Source organism: Ovis aries, chromosome X (genome assembly GCF_016772045.2).
Source record: "Ovis aries strain OAR_USU_Benz2616 breed Rambouillet chromosome X, ARS-UI_Ramb_v3.0, whole genome shotgun sequence".
In the NCBI taxonomy this organism is placed as follows: Eukaryota; Metazoa; Chordata; class Mammalia; order Artiodactyla; family Bovidae; genus Ovis; species Ovis aries.
This window is the reverse complement of record NC_056080.1, coordinates 82,945,882-82,961,953: the sequence shown is the minus strand read 5'-3', so window position 1 is coordinate 82,961,953 and position 16,072 is coordinate 82,945,882. Positions and strand designations below refer to the sequence as shown.

The window sequence follows — 16,072 nt, the reverse complement described above, 5'->3', positions numbered from 1 at the left end:
AAGTCCATTTGCTTTTGTCTACTGCTTTGCTACTTCTGATCCATTTCCAGATGTGATGTGTCACACCACAGCATAGGGCATGCTTCCCTCATCCAGGTGTCACACTTGTGGCAACCAAAGCCTTTGAATCCAGCTAAGACCAGAAGGCAAACACAGTGAATCAGTGACAGAGCTAGGACGAACCCCAGGGCCCTGACTGCTCTGCCATCTAACTGTGAGCTGGAACTGGTGGTGGTAAAATACGAGGGAGGAACAGAGCTGTGACGAGGGCAGGAGTCTTTAGTAACAATGTCAAGAAAATGAGCCCTGGGCCAGCAGCGGGGCAGGCAGGGACGTTCAGCAAGTTCTGTCTGAGGGGGAAAAGCAGGGGTGACTCCAGGAACAAAGGCAGAAATCCTGGAACTGGAGAGATACTCAATCTACAAGTCGGTATCTAGGACTCCAGTATGAGGTCCCAGCTGGCTCCACAGCCACATTGACATTGTGATAGTCCTTGCTGTCCCTGTGATATTCCAGGCAGGACCCAGTGGTCCCAGGCATGTAGAGAAGGATCATGAAGACAGAGAGCCAGATAGGGCATATAAGAACATGTCTCCTGTAGGAGAAGACATGGGTCTTCCCATTCTAGCGGGGAATAGCCCACCATGCAGATATGTTTGGCAGGGGGAGAGGTAGAAGCAAGTTGCCTGGAATAAGAATCACATTGCAGTGTCCACGTGTATGATAGAGTAGGGTGAAGATATGTGACTGGTTTCTGGAAACAGTGTGAGGGTCTACAATGGGCTGAGGTCCAGCGTGGCCCAAGGCTATACATGGCCAGTTGCACACCACAGGTAAAGGTGTCAGGCTGCCTGCATCAAAGCACAGAGTCTGGCTGCATCACATCAGTAGCCTGTATACCAGCCTAACCGTGGATTCTTCTTTTTCATTTCCCAGAACAAGTGGAGGGATCTGTACTTACTGCAACCGGGAGATCGGAGACTGTCCAAAGATTACCCTAGAACACCTTGGCATCTGCTGCCATGACTATTGCTTTAAGGTAAGGAAGAGGGGTCGGAGAAGGCAATGGCACCCCACTCCAGTACTCTTGCCTGGAAAATCCCATGGACGGAGGAGCCTGGTAGGCTGCAGTCCATGGGGTCGCTAAGAGTCAGACATGACTGAGTGACTTCACTTTCACTTTTAACATTCATGCATTGGAGAAGGACATGGCAACCCACTCCAGTGTTCTTGCCTGGAGAATCCCAGGGACGGGGGAGTCTGGTGGGCTGCCATCTCTGGGGTTGCACAGAGTCAGACACGACTGAAGCGACTTAGCAGCAGCAGCAGTAAGGAAGAGGGATGGTGTTGCCGAGAACATCATCCAGAGCTGAGGATTCCTTTTGGGTTCAGAGAGTGTGGAGAAGGCTTGATTTCTGAATGCTCATGCTCCATCTCAGGGGCTTTGCAGAAGTGGGAGCTGAGTGAGCTCTCAAGTCTAAAGGAGCTAATGAGTGTTGGCAATTCTATGTGCTTAATACTGTGAGGGAAACAAAATCAGTCTTATGGGGAAAGTCTATTCCCAACAGAGGGCCAACAAGTGCAAAGGCCTTGGGGCAGGAGCACGGAGTATTTTAGCTCACATGGCCTGAATAGCATGAGTGAGAGATAAGTGGTAGGAGATAAAGTCACAAGGATGCCAAAGAACTGGATCATGTAGGTGTTGGAGGACACAGAGACTTTAGATTTCATTCTAAATGAAGCTGGAACCTACTAGAGGGTTTGGGTGGTAGAAACACAAGGTCTAACTGAAGCTAGAGAAAACAAAACAGTCACTTGATTAGGGAGTTGGCATGGCAGATGTCAAGATGGTGGCTGGATTGGGGGTACTGTTTGAAAATAGAACTGGCAGTCTGTGGGGTGTGAAAAAATGAGAGGAGTCAAAGGATACTCCAAAGTTTGGGGCCCAGCTGTTACCTGAAAGGATAGTGGTACCTTTTACTGAGAAGGGAAATACTGGAGGGGAGCAGGTTGGAGCAAAGGGGAGGTATAGATGAGTGAAATTTCAGGGAGAGCTACATGGGGAGCACCTGTGGTCATATGGATATGTGTGTTTGTGTTCCAGGGAAGGGCCAGGGCTGATGAAATCACCTAGGGTGTGAGTAGGTGGGGATGAGGGCTGATGCTGAGCCCTTGTGTCTTTCTACCATTTAGAGGTTGGGAAGAGGAGGGGGTCTACAGAGGAGGATGAGAAGTCACACAGAATATAATGCCCCAAGTGACACAGTTTCTACAGAGACTCCAGTGGTCTCCAGTGTCAGTGGTTGCTGAGAGTGAATGGGATGAAGCCTGAGGACTGCCCTTGAACTTTGCAGCATGGTGGTCGTTGACCTCAGTTGGAACAGTTTTGGTGGAGTGATGGGGATAGAAGCCTGACTGGAGTGGGCTCATGTGGGAATGGACAGAGTCACTCTGAAACACTCTCCTGATGGGTTGGCTTTATAAGAGAGCAGTGCAAGTGGACAGTGGGGCAGAGGTGCCAGGCATGGGTTTATGCTAATGGGAGTAGTAAGAGTAGCAAGCAGACACTGATGATGTAGGAGAAATGGATGCTGATGGTGATCCTGATGTACATCTGGAGGAGAGAAAGATGGGCACCAGTTAACACATGACAGGGACAGAAAAGGCTGAATCTGTGGGTCATTATGGAGAGGTTCCCAGGTTGATGGGTGGAAGCATGAGGAACTTCTTCAGTAGTTGCCTCTGTTTTTCTCAGTGAATGAGAAAACAGGATCACCTTTGAGGGGTGGGGAGGAGTGTTGGACACTTGAGAAGAAAGGAGAGGATTTGAAAATTGTCTCAGAGACAAGGATGGTGGATGGGCCCTGCAGAGCCTGCTTGAGGCGAGGACTCGTGCATTACTTTGGAGACCAGTTAGCATGTAGTGTGTTGTTACCCAGCCAGGTTCAGCCACAGAGGTGAAACAGGGACTACTAGCATTTACTGGGGCAGAGGCTATGCCAGGTGAGTTGGCATGGTTTAGTCTGTGCTCAAGGGAATAATAACAGTGAGGCGATGGCAGAGACTATCCAAGTGAGTTGGAGGACATGAGAGGGGCAAATGACTTATTGGTTGTGATGAGGTCTAGAGCAGCTGTTCTCACGCTGGAGCATGTGACTCACACTTCACTATCCCCTGAAGGGCTTCTTAAGACAGAGTGCTGGGCCCCAGCAAGGTTTCTAACTGAGTACGTCTGGGTGGGACCTGAGAATTGGCTTGTCTAAGAAGTCCAGACAATGCTGAAGCTGCTGGTCCACAGAGAGTCTGGCCAGAGCAGCGGCTGAGGTAGAGAGGGGCCCAGAACATTGGAGGAAAGGAACAAAATGCTAGGTGTTGGAAGCCCCTCTGTCTGTGCAGATGCAGAGTTGACTCAAGAGTAGAGGTGCAGAGAGAGACTGTGACATGTGGTTTGTCAAAGACCCATCTGTTTTCATGATTCCTGGACTTAAGTGAAAAGTTATTAGAAACAGTTATCAACAATTAAATACCAATAAATTGGATAACTAGGAAGAAATGGAAGCATTCCCAGAAACATACTAAGATGGAACCAAGAAGAAATTGAAAGCTTGGAGAGACCAATAATAAATTGATTAAATCAGTAACCAAGCACCTCTCAAGAAAGAAAAACTCAGGGCCAGGTCTTCACAGGCAATTCTAACAAATATTTAAAGAAAAAATAATACCAATCCTTTTAAACTCTTCCAAAAATAGAAGAAAGAACACTTCCAAACTCATTTTATGAAGCCAGCATTATCCTAACACCACGTCAAGCATAATATTAGAAATAGGGCTATGCTATGATCCAGCAATCCCACTTCTATGTATATACACAAAGGAATTGAAATCAGGCTCTCAAAGCAGTCTCTGCACTGCCTGTTCACTGCAGCATTGTCAACAATAGTCAAAACATGGAAGCAATCTAAATATGCAGTGACTGATGGATAAAGAAAATGTGGTATATACATTAAGATGGGATATGATCCAGCCTTTACAGACAGAAGGAAATCCTGTCATTTGCAGCAACATGGATAAAACTGTAGGACATTGTGCTGAGCAAAGTAAGCCAGACAGAGAAGGGCAAACACTTCTTAGTACCACTTATATGAGGAATCTAAAATAGCAAAATCCTTAGAAGAGAGTAGAACAGTGGTTGCTAGGAGCTTGAGGAGGAGGTGAAACGGGGAGGTGATGGTCAAAGGATAGACTGTCAGGTATGCAAGATGGGTTAGTTCTAGAGATCTACATGGCAGTGTCTGTAGTTAATAATATCATATTATATAATTAGAACTTGGCTAACAGAGGGAAAGAACGTTAAATAAAAAATCCGAGAGTATTGTTCAACTTTTATTTATATACCTTAATCACAGAGCACCCCTGTTAAACACAGAGCAGAATTACTTAAGCAACTCTTGGCACATTTGGTGCCACAGAGCCCAGTGTTAGAGGAAAGGTACAGTTGGAGTGGGTGGGCATCCAGGGAAGGCTTTGTGAGGGAGGTGGGTCTGGAGTCAGAGATGAAGATGTATCCCGGGGTATTTTCCAGGTGGCTGAACAGGTATCCATCATGCGTGCAGAGGGAATACGAATGAAGAGGCCAGCAGGAGGCTGGTAGGCATGGGAGGAGGAGGCCCACAGTGGCAGGAATTTTAAACTTGCCCAACTGGGTCACACACAGGGCAGGGGAACTTAGAATTGTGGCAAAACAGTGAGACCTGGTATTCTTGGGAAATTCTTAGAATGTGGGCAGGGTGCCTGAGACCCACCCCTGGGGGCCATGAGCACAGAGGTGGAAAGGATATCACTTTCACAAGATCACAGAGCTGCTCAGAACTGAGGGTCAAAATCCTGGCTCCAAAATCAAAGTGAATGTTGTCCGAGCTGTACTCTGCGGCCTCTCAGGAAATGCCAGTCCACTGCTCAGGTTCATCTGTATAAATTTATCTGTCACTGTCCTTTATTGGAGATTTATCTTACCTCTGTTAGATTGGTATAACATTTTAAAACACTAATTTGTATTGCTACATTTAGGAATAAAGAGAGGACACTTAATGTCCACAGCATCATAACAGCCTTTTAGGCTCCTTGTTCTCCACAGCGTGAGGGACGTTGCAAGCCGGGGTTGTTGATTTTTTTTTTTTTCTGTTTGCAGAGGTTATCCTCTAAATGCATCACCACCACTAGTTGGCTAAGTTGAGGTTCAAGCTCTGGCCTACAGTAACTAAAATGACAGAGGGCTCATTAATTTACAGTGAAAAAATGGCCAGGAGACAGGAACTGAAAGGTAGAAGAAGAAAGATGTCAGAGAGGTGTTGGGTGAGAATAAGCAGAGGGACTTAGGGATCCTAGCAGCTGATCTCCACTACTTTCAGCTGGAAGCAGAAGGCTTGTCCAGGGTGTGCCTGGAGATAGCTGGAGCCCCAGACATATGGGGATTCTTGGTCTCCTCCTATTTGAGACTGTTTGCAGGCCCCTCTGCTCTAACCTCTCAGAACAGGAGGGGCTGCAGCAGATGGATAGCCATTTCATCCTTTAGAAGTTGGCTGGAGAGGCAGGCCAGAGGGGCTGGACTGCTGAAATCACCTTCCCTCTCATTGCACCTTCATATCACCTTCATTTCACTTTCAACATCACAATTAAAGCTCTCCAATAGATGAGGAAAGAGAGCCTCAGTAGCCCACCCAAGCTCAGCCAGCTAAAGAGCAGTCAATTTAGGGCTCAAACTCAGGCCCAGTTCTGAAACCTGGGCTCCTAACGACCGTGTGATCATTCTGCCTGTTAGTTTTTGTGTTTGCTTTACTGTTGCTTTTGTTTTTGTTTGAGATTTGTCTCTGTTTATGCCATTTTTAATTGTCTGCTTCAAAGTCCAGGATGTGGCATCAGCTTGGTACCTGCGCACTCCACTCATTTAGATTGCTGCACTTGTATGTTGACCTCTAGCTTGTTTTCTCTTTCAGTGTGGGATTTGCAGTAAACCAATGGGTGAGCTTCTGGATCAGATCTTCATTCACCGTGATACCATCCACTGTGAGAAATGCTATGAGAAGCTGTTCTAGGTGGGTGGTGCTAAGCAGCAGGAAATTTACTAGGGAGAAGAAATGTGCCCTAGCATCTCCCTGAGTCTTGACCTGAGGCACTGCTATCTCTCCTAGCCTTTATGTTCAGGGTGCCTGAGTCCTCATGTCCCTATGCCCTGTGACACTTTGAAGTCTTAGGTGGTACACATGAAGACCTTTCCCATGGACATTTGCAAGCTGCAGAAGCCACTGTCTCTTCCTCTCAAGGAGCACCTTCCACGCAGCAGCTCACCTAAGCCCCCTAGCTGCCCTGCTAGGTCATTGGCCCATCTGGGGACAAGGATGTAAAGACCTAAAGGAAAAGGACATGGAGAAGCACTTAGATGGTAGATGGCACAACCAGGACCTCAACCCAGGACTTCAGATTCAGCTTCTCTGCTGCAGTCCCCTGGGCTGCCTCCACCATTGCTCAGATAGCATCAGATCAGGACTCAACAGCCAAGATATTCAGTAAAACAAGATATTTAGCTGGGGACCAGCAGCAGGTAAAGGCCAGGATAAGTGGGCATGTGTGGGAAGTGATGGTGCTGTCCTGGTGCTTGGGCAGCTTCTGGTCCACATTGTCAACTCTGCTTGAACACAGGTTTGCATGCTAAAAACCAGTGGAATTGACCTCAGTGTTTGAGCTTCATGGGGACTGGTGATCCTGGCAGCCCCTCCTCCTTAGCACCTGTTCAACTAGAAGCACAGGACATAGTATCTCTCTTGAAGGCAATGGGAATGGGTAGCAACCAGGCCCGCCACCACCTACGAGCCTGTTCTGCCTTTTGTCCAGAAGACACATCCAAACATTGATCTGGACTATTACTTCCCATGCCTGGAGCAGTCGCCCTCCCCAAGATATTCTGACTGCTCACTGGATTGGGTGTGTGTTTCCAATCTCATGGATACTTCTATTTTCTTTTACTTCCTCCAGGCTGAGAAGAAAGTGATGACTCCTGGACAAGTTTGACTATCCCCAGTTGCCCCAAGTTGCTGGTTCTTCCCTTACTTCCTTCCTCATGCTTTTGATTTGTTCATGTTTTTGCCCTTATTAAGTTGAACTTGCTTACATCCAGTAGCATATCTTGATGATGCTATGATAATCCCTTGTGTGTGTACCTTTTTATAGCTGAAAAAGTACTTCCCATCCATGATCTTACTTCAGGTTCAAGCAAAGAGTGTTGAACCATAACTCCGTTTTGACTTCCCTAAGACTGGTCAGCTTCCTGATGAGTTTAGGTGGCCTGAGTGTGACTTTGGGACTTGAAAGCAGAAGGAGACCCCCCCTGAAGCTTCTTAGGGGCCAGGTTAAAGAATGTCGATGATCCCTGGTGGGTAAATTGCACACACTGAATGCTAGGGATCGACATAGGCTAATGTTTAGCTTGTCTATTTACCATATATATATTTTTTGAACTTTCCATATCCTTTTACAACTAGTTTGTTGCTTTGAATTGAGTTACATAGAAGATTTTAGTTACCTCCTCCTACCTACCTTTCAATATAACTGAGTTCTTCCCCGTAAGCATGTGGGCATGTATTAGAAAGTTTACACATTAGGTTTAAATTCTCTATGATGTAATTCTGAAGAGCCTACTGACCAAATGGACATCTGTGTCTGAATTTTGATAGCTGATTGATACATTTGACCTCAGTTTCCAACCCCTAAACTTTACACAGGGATCCCCTAAAGTAGGTCTTAGAGTGTATAGACTCCAGCAAGATTACGAAGGGGGGGGAAATCAGCTAGTGTTCTTGAGGCCTTACTACATAGCAGGCATTATAACAGAGTGATGGCATTAATCCCCATTCTAATCTTGTGAAGAGGGTATTCTTCTCCCTAGTTTGCAAATAAGGATATTGAGGCTCAGATAAGCAGTCAGAACCATTGCTGTGTCTCTCCAGTAACTGTAGCCATAGTCCTGAGCCTGTGTGGAGGTTACCTAGTCCTCCCGGGGAACCTGCCCCCCTCAGACCTTTCCTGAGGCACACTTTTACAAAGAGAGGCAGGTGGGAAATTGCACTCCTCCTCTGGACATCCTGGGTAAAATACAAGAAGAGCCAAACTGGGCTCCCTCACCCTCCTTTTCCATGAAAACACTCCTGAACTGAAATAATCTTAGCTGGGAAGAGATTTGACTCACAGATCTTCCCAAAGAAGAGCTTGTCGACCCAGGGGAAGCTCCAGTGGGCTCACTGATCTGAGCACAGGGCCCTCAGTGATGTCTCATTTTCCAGTCCAGACTCTGTCCCAAGCTAACAGCAACTACCAAGACCCTAGGAACTTGGAACAGGGACTCCTGTTGGCCTGCTGGACAGATGTAGGCCCATGCAACTGGGCTTCTCCACCTTTGGGACCAGAATTACTGTGTAAATTGGGCTTCCCTGGTGGCTCAGTTGGTAAAAATATGCCTGCAATGCAGGAGACCCCAGTTTGATTCCTGGGTCAGGAAGATCCACTGGAGAAGGGATAGGCCACACACTCCAGTATTCTTGGGCTTCCCCTATGGCTCAGCTAGTTAAGAATCTGCCTGCAATGCAGGAGGCCTGAGTTTGATCCTTGGGTTAGGAAGATCCCCTGGACAAGGGAAAGGCTGCCCACTCCAGTATTCTGGCCTAGAGAATTCCATGGACTGTGTAGTCCATGGGGTCACAAAGAGTAGAATGAGACTGAGCGACTTTCACTTTCACTGTGTAAGTTCCACAAAAGGACAAACTGACAGTTTTTCTGATTAAATCATTTTTAATGATTGGCCTTTTTAAAATGACCTTTTCTCTTGATTCCGAAGAATTTGGGCTGCCTTTCTGAGTGTCTGGTGTCCTCTGCTAGCGTTCAGAAGTTGTTTTGCGGATGTTTCTCCACATTCAAATAATCTTTTTTTTTTTTTTCTATGAGCCTGTGGAGGGGGGAGTGGTCTCCCCGTCCTATTCTTCCACCATTTTGGGACCACCCCTTCTCTTGATTTCATTAGAAATCTCTGTCCAGTTTCTGAGCTCTGTGCACACTGGATGGTGGACTTTTTCTTTTTGCCAAATGATCAGAGAATATTCCATTTATTTACATGGATGTGCATCAGATTTGGTCTGGAGGGGAAAATTGGCACAGCATGCCATGTCCTGACACAAAATATGAGGTGATTTTCCTCAAGACTAGCCCTCAGCCTGGGACTTGGCACATGATAGGGATTGACACATAGGTGCTGAATGAATTAGTGAAAGGGAAAGAGGTCCAAGACAGGCTGGCTTCCCCACCTTCAAGATACACTCTGTCTTTAAGGGAGTTTTAGAACCAATGTGCAAGATACTGATTTTAATCTGAAAAAAAATCTTTCATGGTTGAAATGGCTCACAATTCTGCAGACTTAAGAAAGAGAGGTGGTTGCATTACACTTTGCTTCTTTTTATTTGCCTAGAATTTTTAATCATACTTGCTTGACTCACAGTAATGTACACAAACATAATAAATGATGAGATACTTTATGTGTAAATGTTAATGTTTCCTTTTTTAAATGTAATAACTTGGTGCATTTGGCTGTGTGATTAATTTTCTCCTATTACTTGAAGCCATTCTCTTTACAAAATCAAATAAATACTTTTAAAAGTATCAAATATAAAGAGCAAAAAAAGCCCCAGCATTATCTAGAAACTATACATGCACTGGAGGTGTGCAATTCTAGACTTGTCAGATCTCTTTTTTTTTTTTAAATTATTATTTTTTTTTTAATTTTAAAATCTTTAATTCTTACATGCATTCCCAAACATGAACCCCCCTCCCACCTCCCTCCCCATAACATCTTTCTGGGTCATCCCCATGCACCAGCCCCAAGCATGCTGCATCCTGCGTCAGACATAGACTGGCGATTCAATTCACATGATAGTATACATGTTAGAATGTCATTCTCCCAAATCATCCCACCCTCTCCCTCTCCCTCTGAGTCCAAAAGTCCGTTATACACATCTGTGTCTCTTTCCCTGTCTTGCATACAGGGTCGTCATTGCCATCTTCCTAAATTCCATATATATGTGTTAGTATACTGTATTGGTGTTTTTCTTTCTGGCTTACTTCACTCTGTATAATCGGCTCCAGTTTCATCCATCTCATCAGAACTGATTCAAATGAATTCTTTTTAACTGCTGAGTAATACTCCATTGTGTATATGTACCAAAGCTTTCTTATCCATTCATCTGCTGATGGACATCTAGGTTGTTTCCATGTTCTGGCTATTATAAACAGTGCTGCGATGAACATTGGGGTACATGTGTCTCTTTCAATTCTGGTTTCCTCGGTGTGTATGCCCAGAAGTGGGATTGCTGGGTCATAAGGTAGTTCTATTTGCAATTTTTAAGGAATCTCCACACTGTTCTCCATAGTGGCTGTACTAGTTTGCATTCCCACCAACAGTGTAGGAGGGTTCCCTTTTCTCCACACCCTCTCCAGCATTTATTGCTTGCAGATTTTTGGATCGCAGCCATTCTGACTGGTGTGAAGTGGTACCTCATTGTGGTTTTGATTTGCATTTCTCTAATAATGAGTGATGTTGAGCATCTTTTCATGTGTTTGTTAGCCATCCGTATGTCTTCTGCAGCTCAACTCCAGAAAAATAAACGACCCAATCAAAAAATGGGCCAAAGAACTAAATAGACATTTCTCCAAAGATCTCTTTTTTTTAAAAAAATTATTTTTATTGGAGTGTAGTTGCTTTACAGTGTTGTGTTAGTTTGTGCTGTACAGCAAAGTGATTCAGCTATACATGTACATATATCCCCCCTCCCTTTTGGAGTTCCTTCCTATTCAATAGACCTGTCAGATTTTTTTTTTTAGACCTGTCAGATCTTAATGAGTAATGTTTTATTCTGTTGGGCCCATGCTTTCATTGCTGATAGGTGGCTGCTTTGTCCTTATTGAGTACTTGCAATCACCAGGAGCACAGTCCCTTACAAGCCCATTCTGTCTCTGGAAATGCATTCCTCAGTTGAGTTATAACCTGTTTCCTTTAACTACCATCCACTGATAATCTATAATCCCTCTCTTGTATGCTAGCCCCTAAAATATATTAATATGCTTATTGGATTCTTCCTTTGTCAACTCTTCCCATTTAAATACCTCTGTTCCCATAACTCTGGCAGTAATTCTGAATAGACATCTCTCAAACCCTCTCCTCAAAGGTGCCCCCTCAACCATACATCCCAACCCATTCCTCCAGATGTGTACCAACAGGAAAGACTTTTCATCTTGTTCATTAGTGCCAGTGGCCAAGGCTGTCAGAATCCTGTTGAACAGCCATTCTTCATATCAGGTGATCCATGCTTCGAAGTTTTGTACCCAAAAATATAATTTACATGCCATCTATGTCTTGATCCCACCTGGGGCCAAAAAGCGTTGATCAGGAAATCAGCTCAAAGATAGAAGACATGACAGAAATCCCTCCACTACTGAGTAGGCACTTTGGGATCCAGTATTCAGTAGATATTGAACTAGTATCCTTGTAGCTACATTCTCACCACAACCTCAGCCACCATCTTGGCTACATGAGTACCATTGGGAAATGAAGATGCTTTACCAATTTGAAGAACAAGATCTATAACAATAGCTCCTAACCAGATATTTCCAGGACTCTATTGGTGATAATAAGTGACACAATCACCCCGCACTACCCCCCCCCCCCGCCCAAACAGGGTAGTGTTATTTTGAAAAATGACTTAGCAGAGCAGGTTCCCAGCAAGCCACTTGATCCCTATACTCAGCCTTTGCTATTCCTCCTCCCTCTTTACAGATCCACACCTATGAGGGCCCCCAACCCATACACCCCACATGGGGTCCTCTGGGGGACTCTACTTATGAAGGTATTCCACCTGTGAATTTCCACACAACACATTCCTCTTGTCCTGTTTTTCTGCACAATATCTTTTCCCCATGAATTTCCCAGTAGAGGAAATCTTCCACCAGGGACCCAACAGTGGTTATATTGAATTTAAAGTTGAGATTGCCACCCAGTCATTTGGGGACCCTATTGGCACTGAATCAACAAGACAGGTATTATTTTACCCGCTGGCTGACTGCTCCTGATTATTGAGGGGGAATGGAGTTACTACTACACCGTGAAGGCAAGAAGGACAATATTTGGAACCTAGGAGAAAAATATGAAAGTGTCTCTTAGTGTTCTCATATCCAATAATACAATATAATGGATGACTATAATGACTCACGCAGGCAGGAGTAGTAAGGGATCGGATTGGTTAGGAATAAAGATTTGTATCCTACCGCCACATAAACAACCACAATCATCTAGATGAGGTCATAGGGAACTGAAGTGTTAGTGGAAGAAGGAAGTTATAAATACTGAGTATGACTTCATAGCCAGTTGCCCAAATAACAACTATAGAAGCTACACATACTTTGTCTTGCTTTGTTATTGAATGGGTTGAATCTCATGCCCATTATTTTTTATTTCTCACATTTCCAAATGCTGTGTTTGGATTGTGTGGGTGATACTTAATAATATAATTTAACCTATAGAGTACAGTATATCAAAGTGTAATTATAGCAGAACTAGAGAAGGAACAGACATCCCCCAGAGAATGAGAGTGTATCTAATGGGACTTTTGCCGTCCCGCCTTCCTGGAGAAGACAGAAGTGCATTCACCTGTATGAGGAATGGTTGCATCATGCTAAGCAGAAGCATGGTGTTGCTACTGTTACCATTTGGAAGAAAATCATGGAGAGAAAAGTATTATGGATGATGAGTGGTCAAAGAGTTGGACCGTGCTGGATTGGCTGTTAGCAACTAGGCCACATCTCTGCCCCTTTGTACATTTTCTACTCAATATAAGGGATAGTCCTAGGAACTACATGTTCTAGAATCCCTCATCAAAGTGCCTCCAGGTTTGATTATCCAGCTACTAGAGTACTTTGAGAGAAGAAGAAGCCCTTATTCTCTGGCAGCAGCACTGGGCACTAAGGAGTCTCAGAAAGAGATTATACCTGGTTTCTTTCCCAGTCACTTCTGGGAAACCTCCTGAAAATCATCCATGACGGTCCTGCCTGCAGCTGAAATCAGTGGGGGCTTTTTCCTAGTGTATCAGCAGCAGCCTCCCTCCCCTTGACTGCTCCAACCTTCTACTGGTTGTGAAAGCCACTGATTTCCTGTTCTCAATCCTTCCTGCTTAGGAAAGAGTGGCACTGCTTTTCTGATGGGCTACCCTGTAAATGCTGTCTCCACCCAGCCTTCCTCTGCACCATATACCCTGCCTGTGAGTGGCTTCTGCACCATGCCATCTGTCCCATGAAAAATCCCTGCACCAGGCCTTCCTCACTGTATACACTGAAGACCTTCCGCACAGTGCTGTAGCCCAAGAAGCACCTTGTGTGCCAGGCCCATTATCTAATGACATCTGCAGGATTCTTTTTTCTCTGAATATCCTCTGAACACAGCTTCACTCATGAATGCTCCCTGTGTTCCCTCCTCATCCCATCCCCCGCTGCCCAGGAACTCCTGTCTGCTGACCTGCTCTTCTGGGTGCCTACTATATTGTTAAGAGTTATAGATAGGTTAAGATAAATGAGAAAGTGTTTCTTTTATCCAGAATGTAGAGCATGAAAGCATCAGCAATGTTCCAAACGAAACCCATAATCATCCTTCATCAGTTCATTAAGTCCTATGTAATTAATTATTGTTCTGCTCAGTCTCAGGTTAGCAGTCTCATGAATCTATCAGCTTATACCCTAGAGTTCTGGAAACTCTGGCTCACTGCAGTGATAGGATTTCAAAGTTATTTAAGTAATGGCATCAGAAACTTGTGCCTCAGAACATTTGGCAAAGTCCTTTACCTGAGGGTCTGAGACAGTCCCTTTTTCTTGAAGATAAAGCATTGTGGCCTATAGGTGATTGCAAGCACTTTGGGGGAAGCATAAGTACAAGACAAAAGATTTAAAATGCCATAGTTAAAGATCTGATGAGAGTTCAACACAAAAATAATGCAACTGACAAGGAAATTTGGTTGTTTCTGTGGCATGCAACATTTTAAAAGATAACTAGAATTATGATTGATAACACTACACTGTTTGTGGTTGTTCAATCCTAAGTCATGTCTGATTCTTTGCAACCCCATGAACTGCAGCATGCCAGACTGCCCTGTCCTTCACTATCTCCCGGAGTTTGCTCAAACTCATGTCTATTGAGTTGGTGATGCCATCCAACCATCTCATCCTCTGTTGCCCCCTTCTTCTACTGCCCTCAATCTTTGCCAGCATAATGGTCCTTTCCAATCAGTCGGCCCTTTGCATCAGGTGGCCAAAGTATTGAAGCTTCAGCTTCAGCATCAGTCCTTCCAATGAATAGTCAGGGTTGATTTCCTTTAGGATTGACTGGTTTGATCTGGCAGTCCAAAGGATTCTCAAGAGGCTTCTCCAGCATCACAGTTTGAAAGAATCAATTCTTTGGTGCTCAGCCTTCTTTATGGTACAGCTCTCACATCCGTACATGACTACAGGAAAAACCATAGTAGTAATAGTGTTAGTCACTCAGTCATGTCCGACTCTTTGTGATCCCACAGGCTGTAGCCCGCCAGGCTCCTCTGTCTATGAGATTCTCCAGGCAAGAATACTGGAGTGGATTGCCATTCCCTTCTCCAGAGGATCTTCCCAATCCAGGAATTGAACCCAGGTCTCCTGTGTTGCAGGCAGATTCTTTACTGTTTGAGCTACAAGGAAGATCAGAAAAACCATAGATTTGACTAAATGGACCTTTGTAAGCGAAGTGATATCTCTGCTTTTTAATATGCTGTCTAGGTTTATCATAGCTTTCCTTCCAAGGAACAAACATCTTTTAATTTTATGGCTGCACTCACCATCCACAATGATTTTGGAGCCCAAGAACATAAAATCATGGTTTCTAATTTTTCCCCTTCTATTTGCCATGAAGTGATGGAACTGGATGCCATGATCTTAGTTTTTTGAATGCTGAATTTTAAGCCAGCTTTTTCACTCTCCTCTTTCACCTTCAACAAGAGGCCCTTTAAGTTCTATTCACTTTCTGACATTAGAGTGGTATCATCTGCATACCTAAGGTTATTGATATTTCTCCTGGTAATCTTGATTCCAGCTTGTGATTCATCCACCCTGGCATTTTGCATGATGCATTCTGCATATAAGTTAAATAATCAGGGCGACAGTATACAGCCTTGACATATTTCTTTTCTAATTTGGAACCAGTCCGTTATTCCATGTTCGGTTCTAACTATTGTTTCTTGACCTGCATACAGGTCTCTCAGGAGGCAGGTAAGGTGGTTTGCCATTTTCATCACCTGAAGAATTTTCCACAATTTGTTGTGATCCACACAGTCAAAGGTTTTAGTGTAGTTAATGAAGCAGAAGTAGATTTTTTTTCATGCTTTCTCTATGATCCAATGGATATTGGTAATTTGATCTCTTATTCCTCTGCGTTTTCTAAATCCAGCTTGTACATCTGAAAATTATTGGTTCATGTACTGCTAAAGCCTAGTGTGAAGGATTTTGAGCATTACCTTGCTAGTGAAATAAGCACAATTGCATGGAAGTTTTAACATTTGTTGGCATTGGGATTGGAATGAAAACTGACCTTTTCCAGTGCGTGGCCACTGCTGAATTTTCCAAATTTGCTGGCAAATTGAGCATAGCACTTTAACAGCATAATCCCTTTGGATTTTAAACAGCTCAGCTGGAATTCCATCACTTCCACTAGTTTTGTATGTAGTAATGCTTCCTAAGGCCCACCTTACTTCACACTTGAGGATGTCAGGCTCCTGGTGAGTGATCACACCATCGTGGGTCATGACTTATGACTTATGTGGGTCATTAAGACCTTTTTTGTATAGTTCTGTGTATTCTTGCCACCTCTTCTTAATATCTTCTGCTTCTATTAGGTCCTTGCTGTTTCTATTCTTTTATCGTGCCCATTTTTGCATGAATTTAAACAGTTTAATATCAGGCAAAGCAGCAC

The 16,072-nt window shown here is 44.3% G+C and overlaps 1 protein-coding gene across 14 annotated transcripts in view; it reads left to right on the top strand.

The window, feature by feature from the left end:
* The window catches only part of ZNF185 (zinc finger protein 185 with LIM domain), a 66,524-nt gene extending 56,949 nt beyond the window's left edge, over positions 1-9,575 (top strand). For 7 of the 14 annotated variants that reach the window (XM_012107131.5, XM_027962923.3, XM_042241588.2 and 4 more), the window contains 3 exons: positions 937-1,039; positions 5,994-6,092; positions 7,030-9,575. In XM_012107131.5, coding sequence (XP_011962521.2) covers positions 937-1,039; positions 5,994-6,092 — 202 coding nt within the window. In that variant the 3' untranslated portion in view covers positions 7,030-9,575. Of the gene's footprint in view, positions 1-936 lie in introns of all 14 variants that reach the window. The other 7 variants (XM_060407841.1, XM_060407839.1, XM_060407843.1 and 4 more) reach the window with 1 other exon arrangement.
* The last annotated feature ends 6,497 nt before the right edge of the window (positions 9,576-16,072 follow it).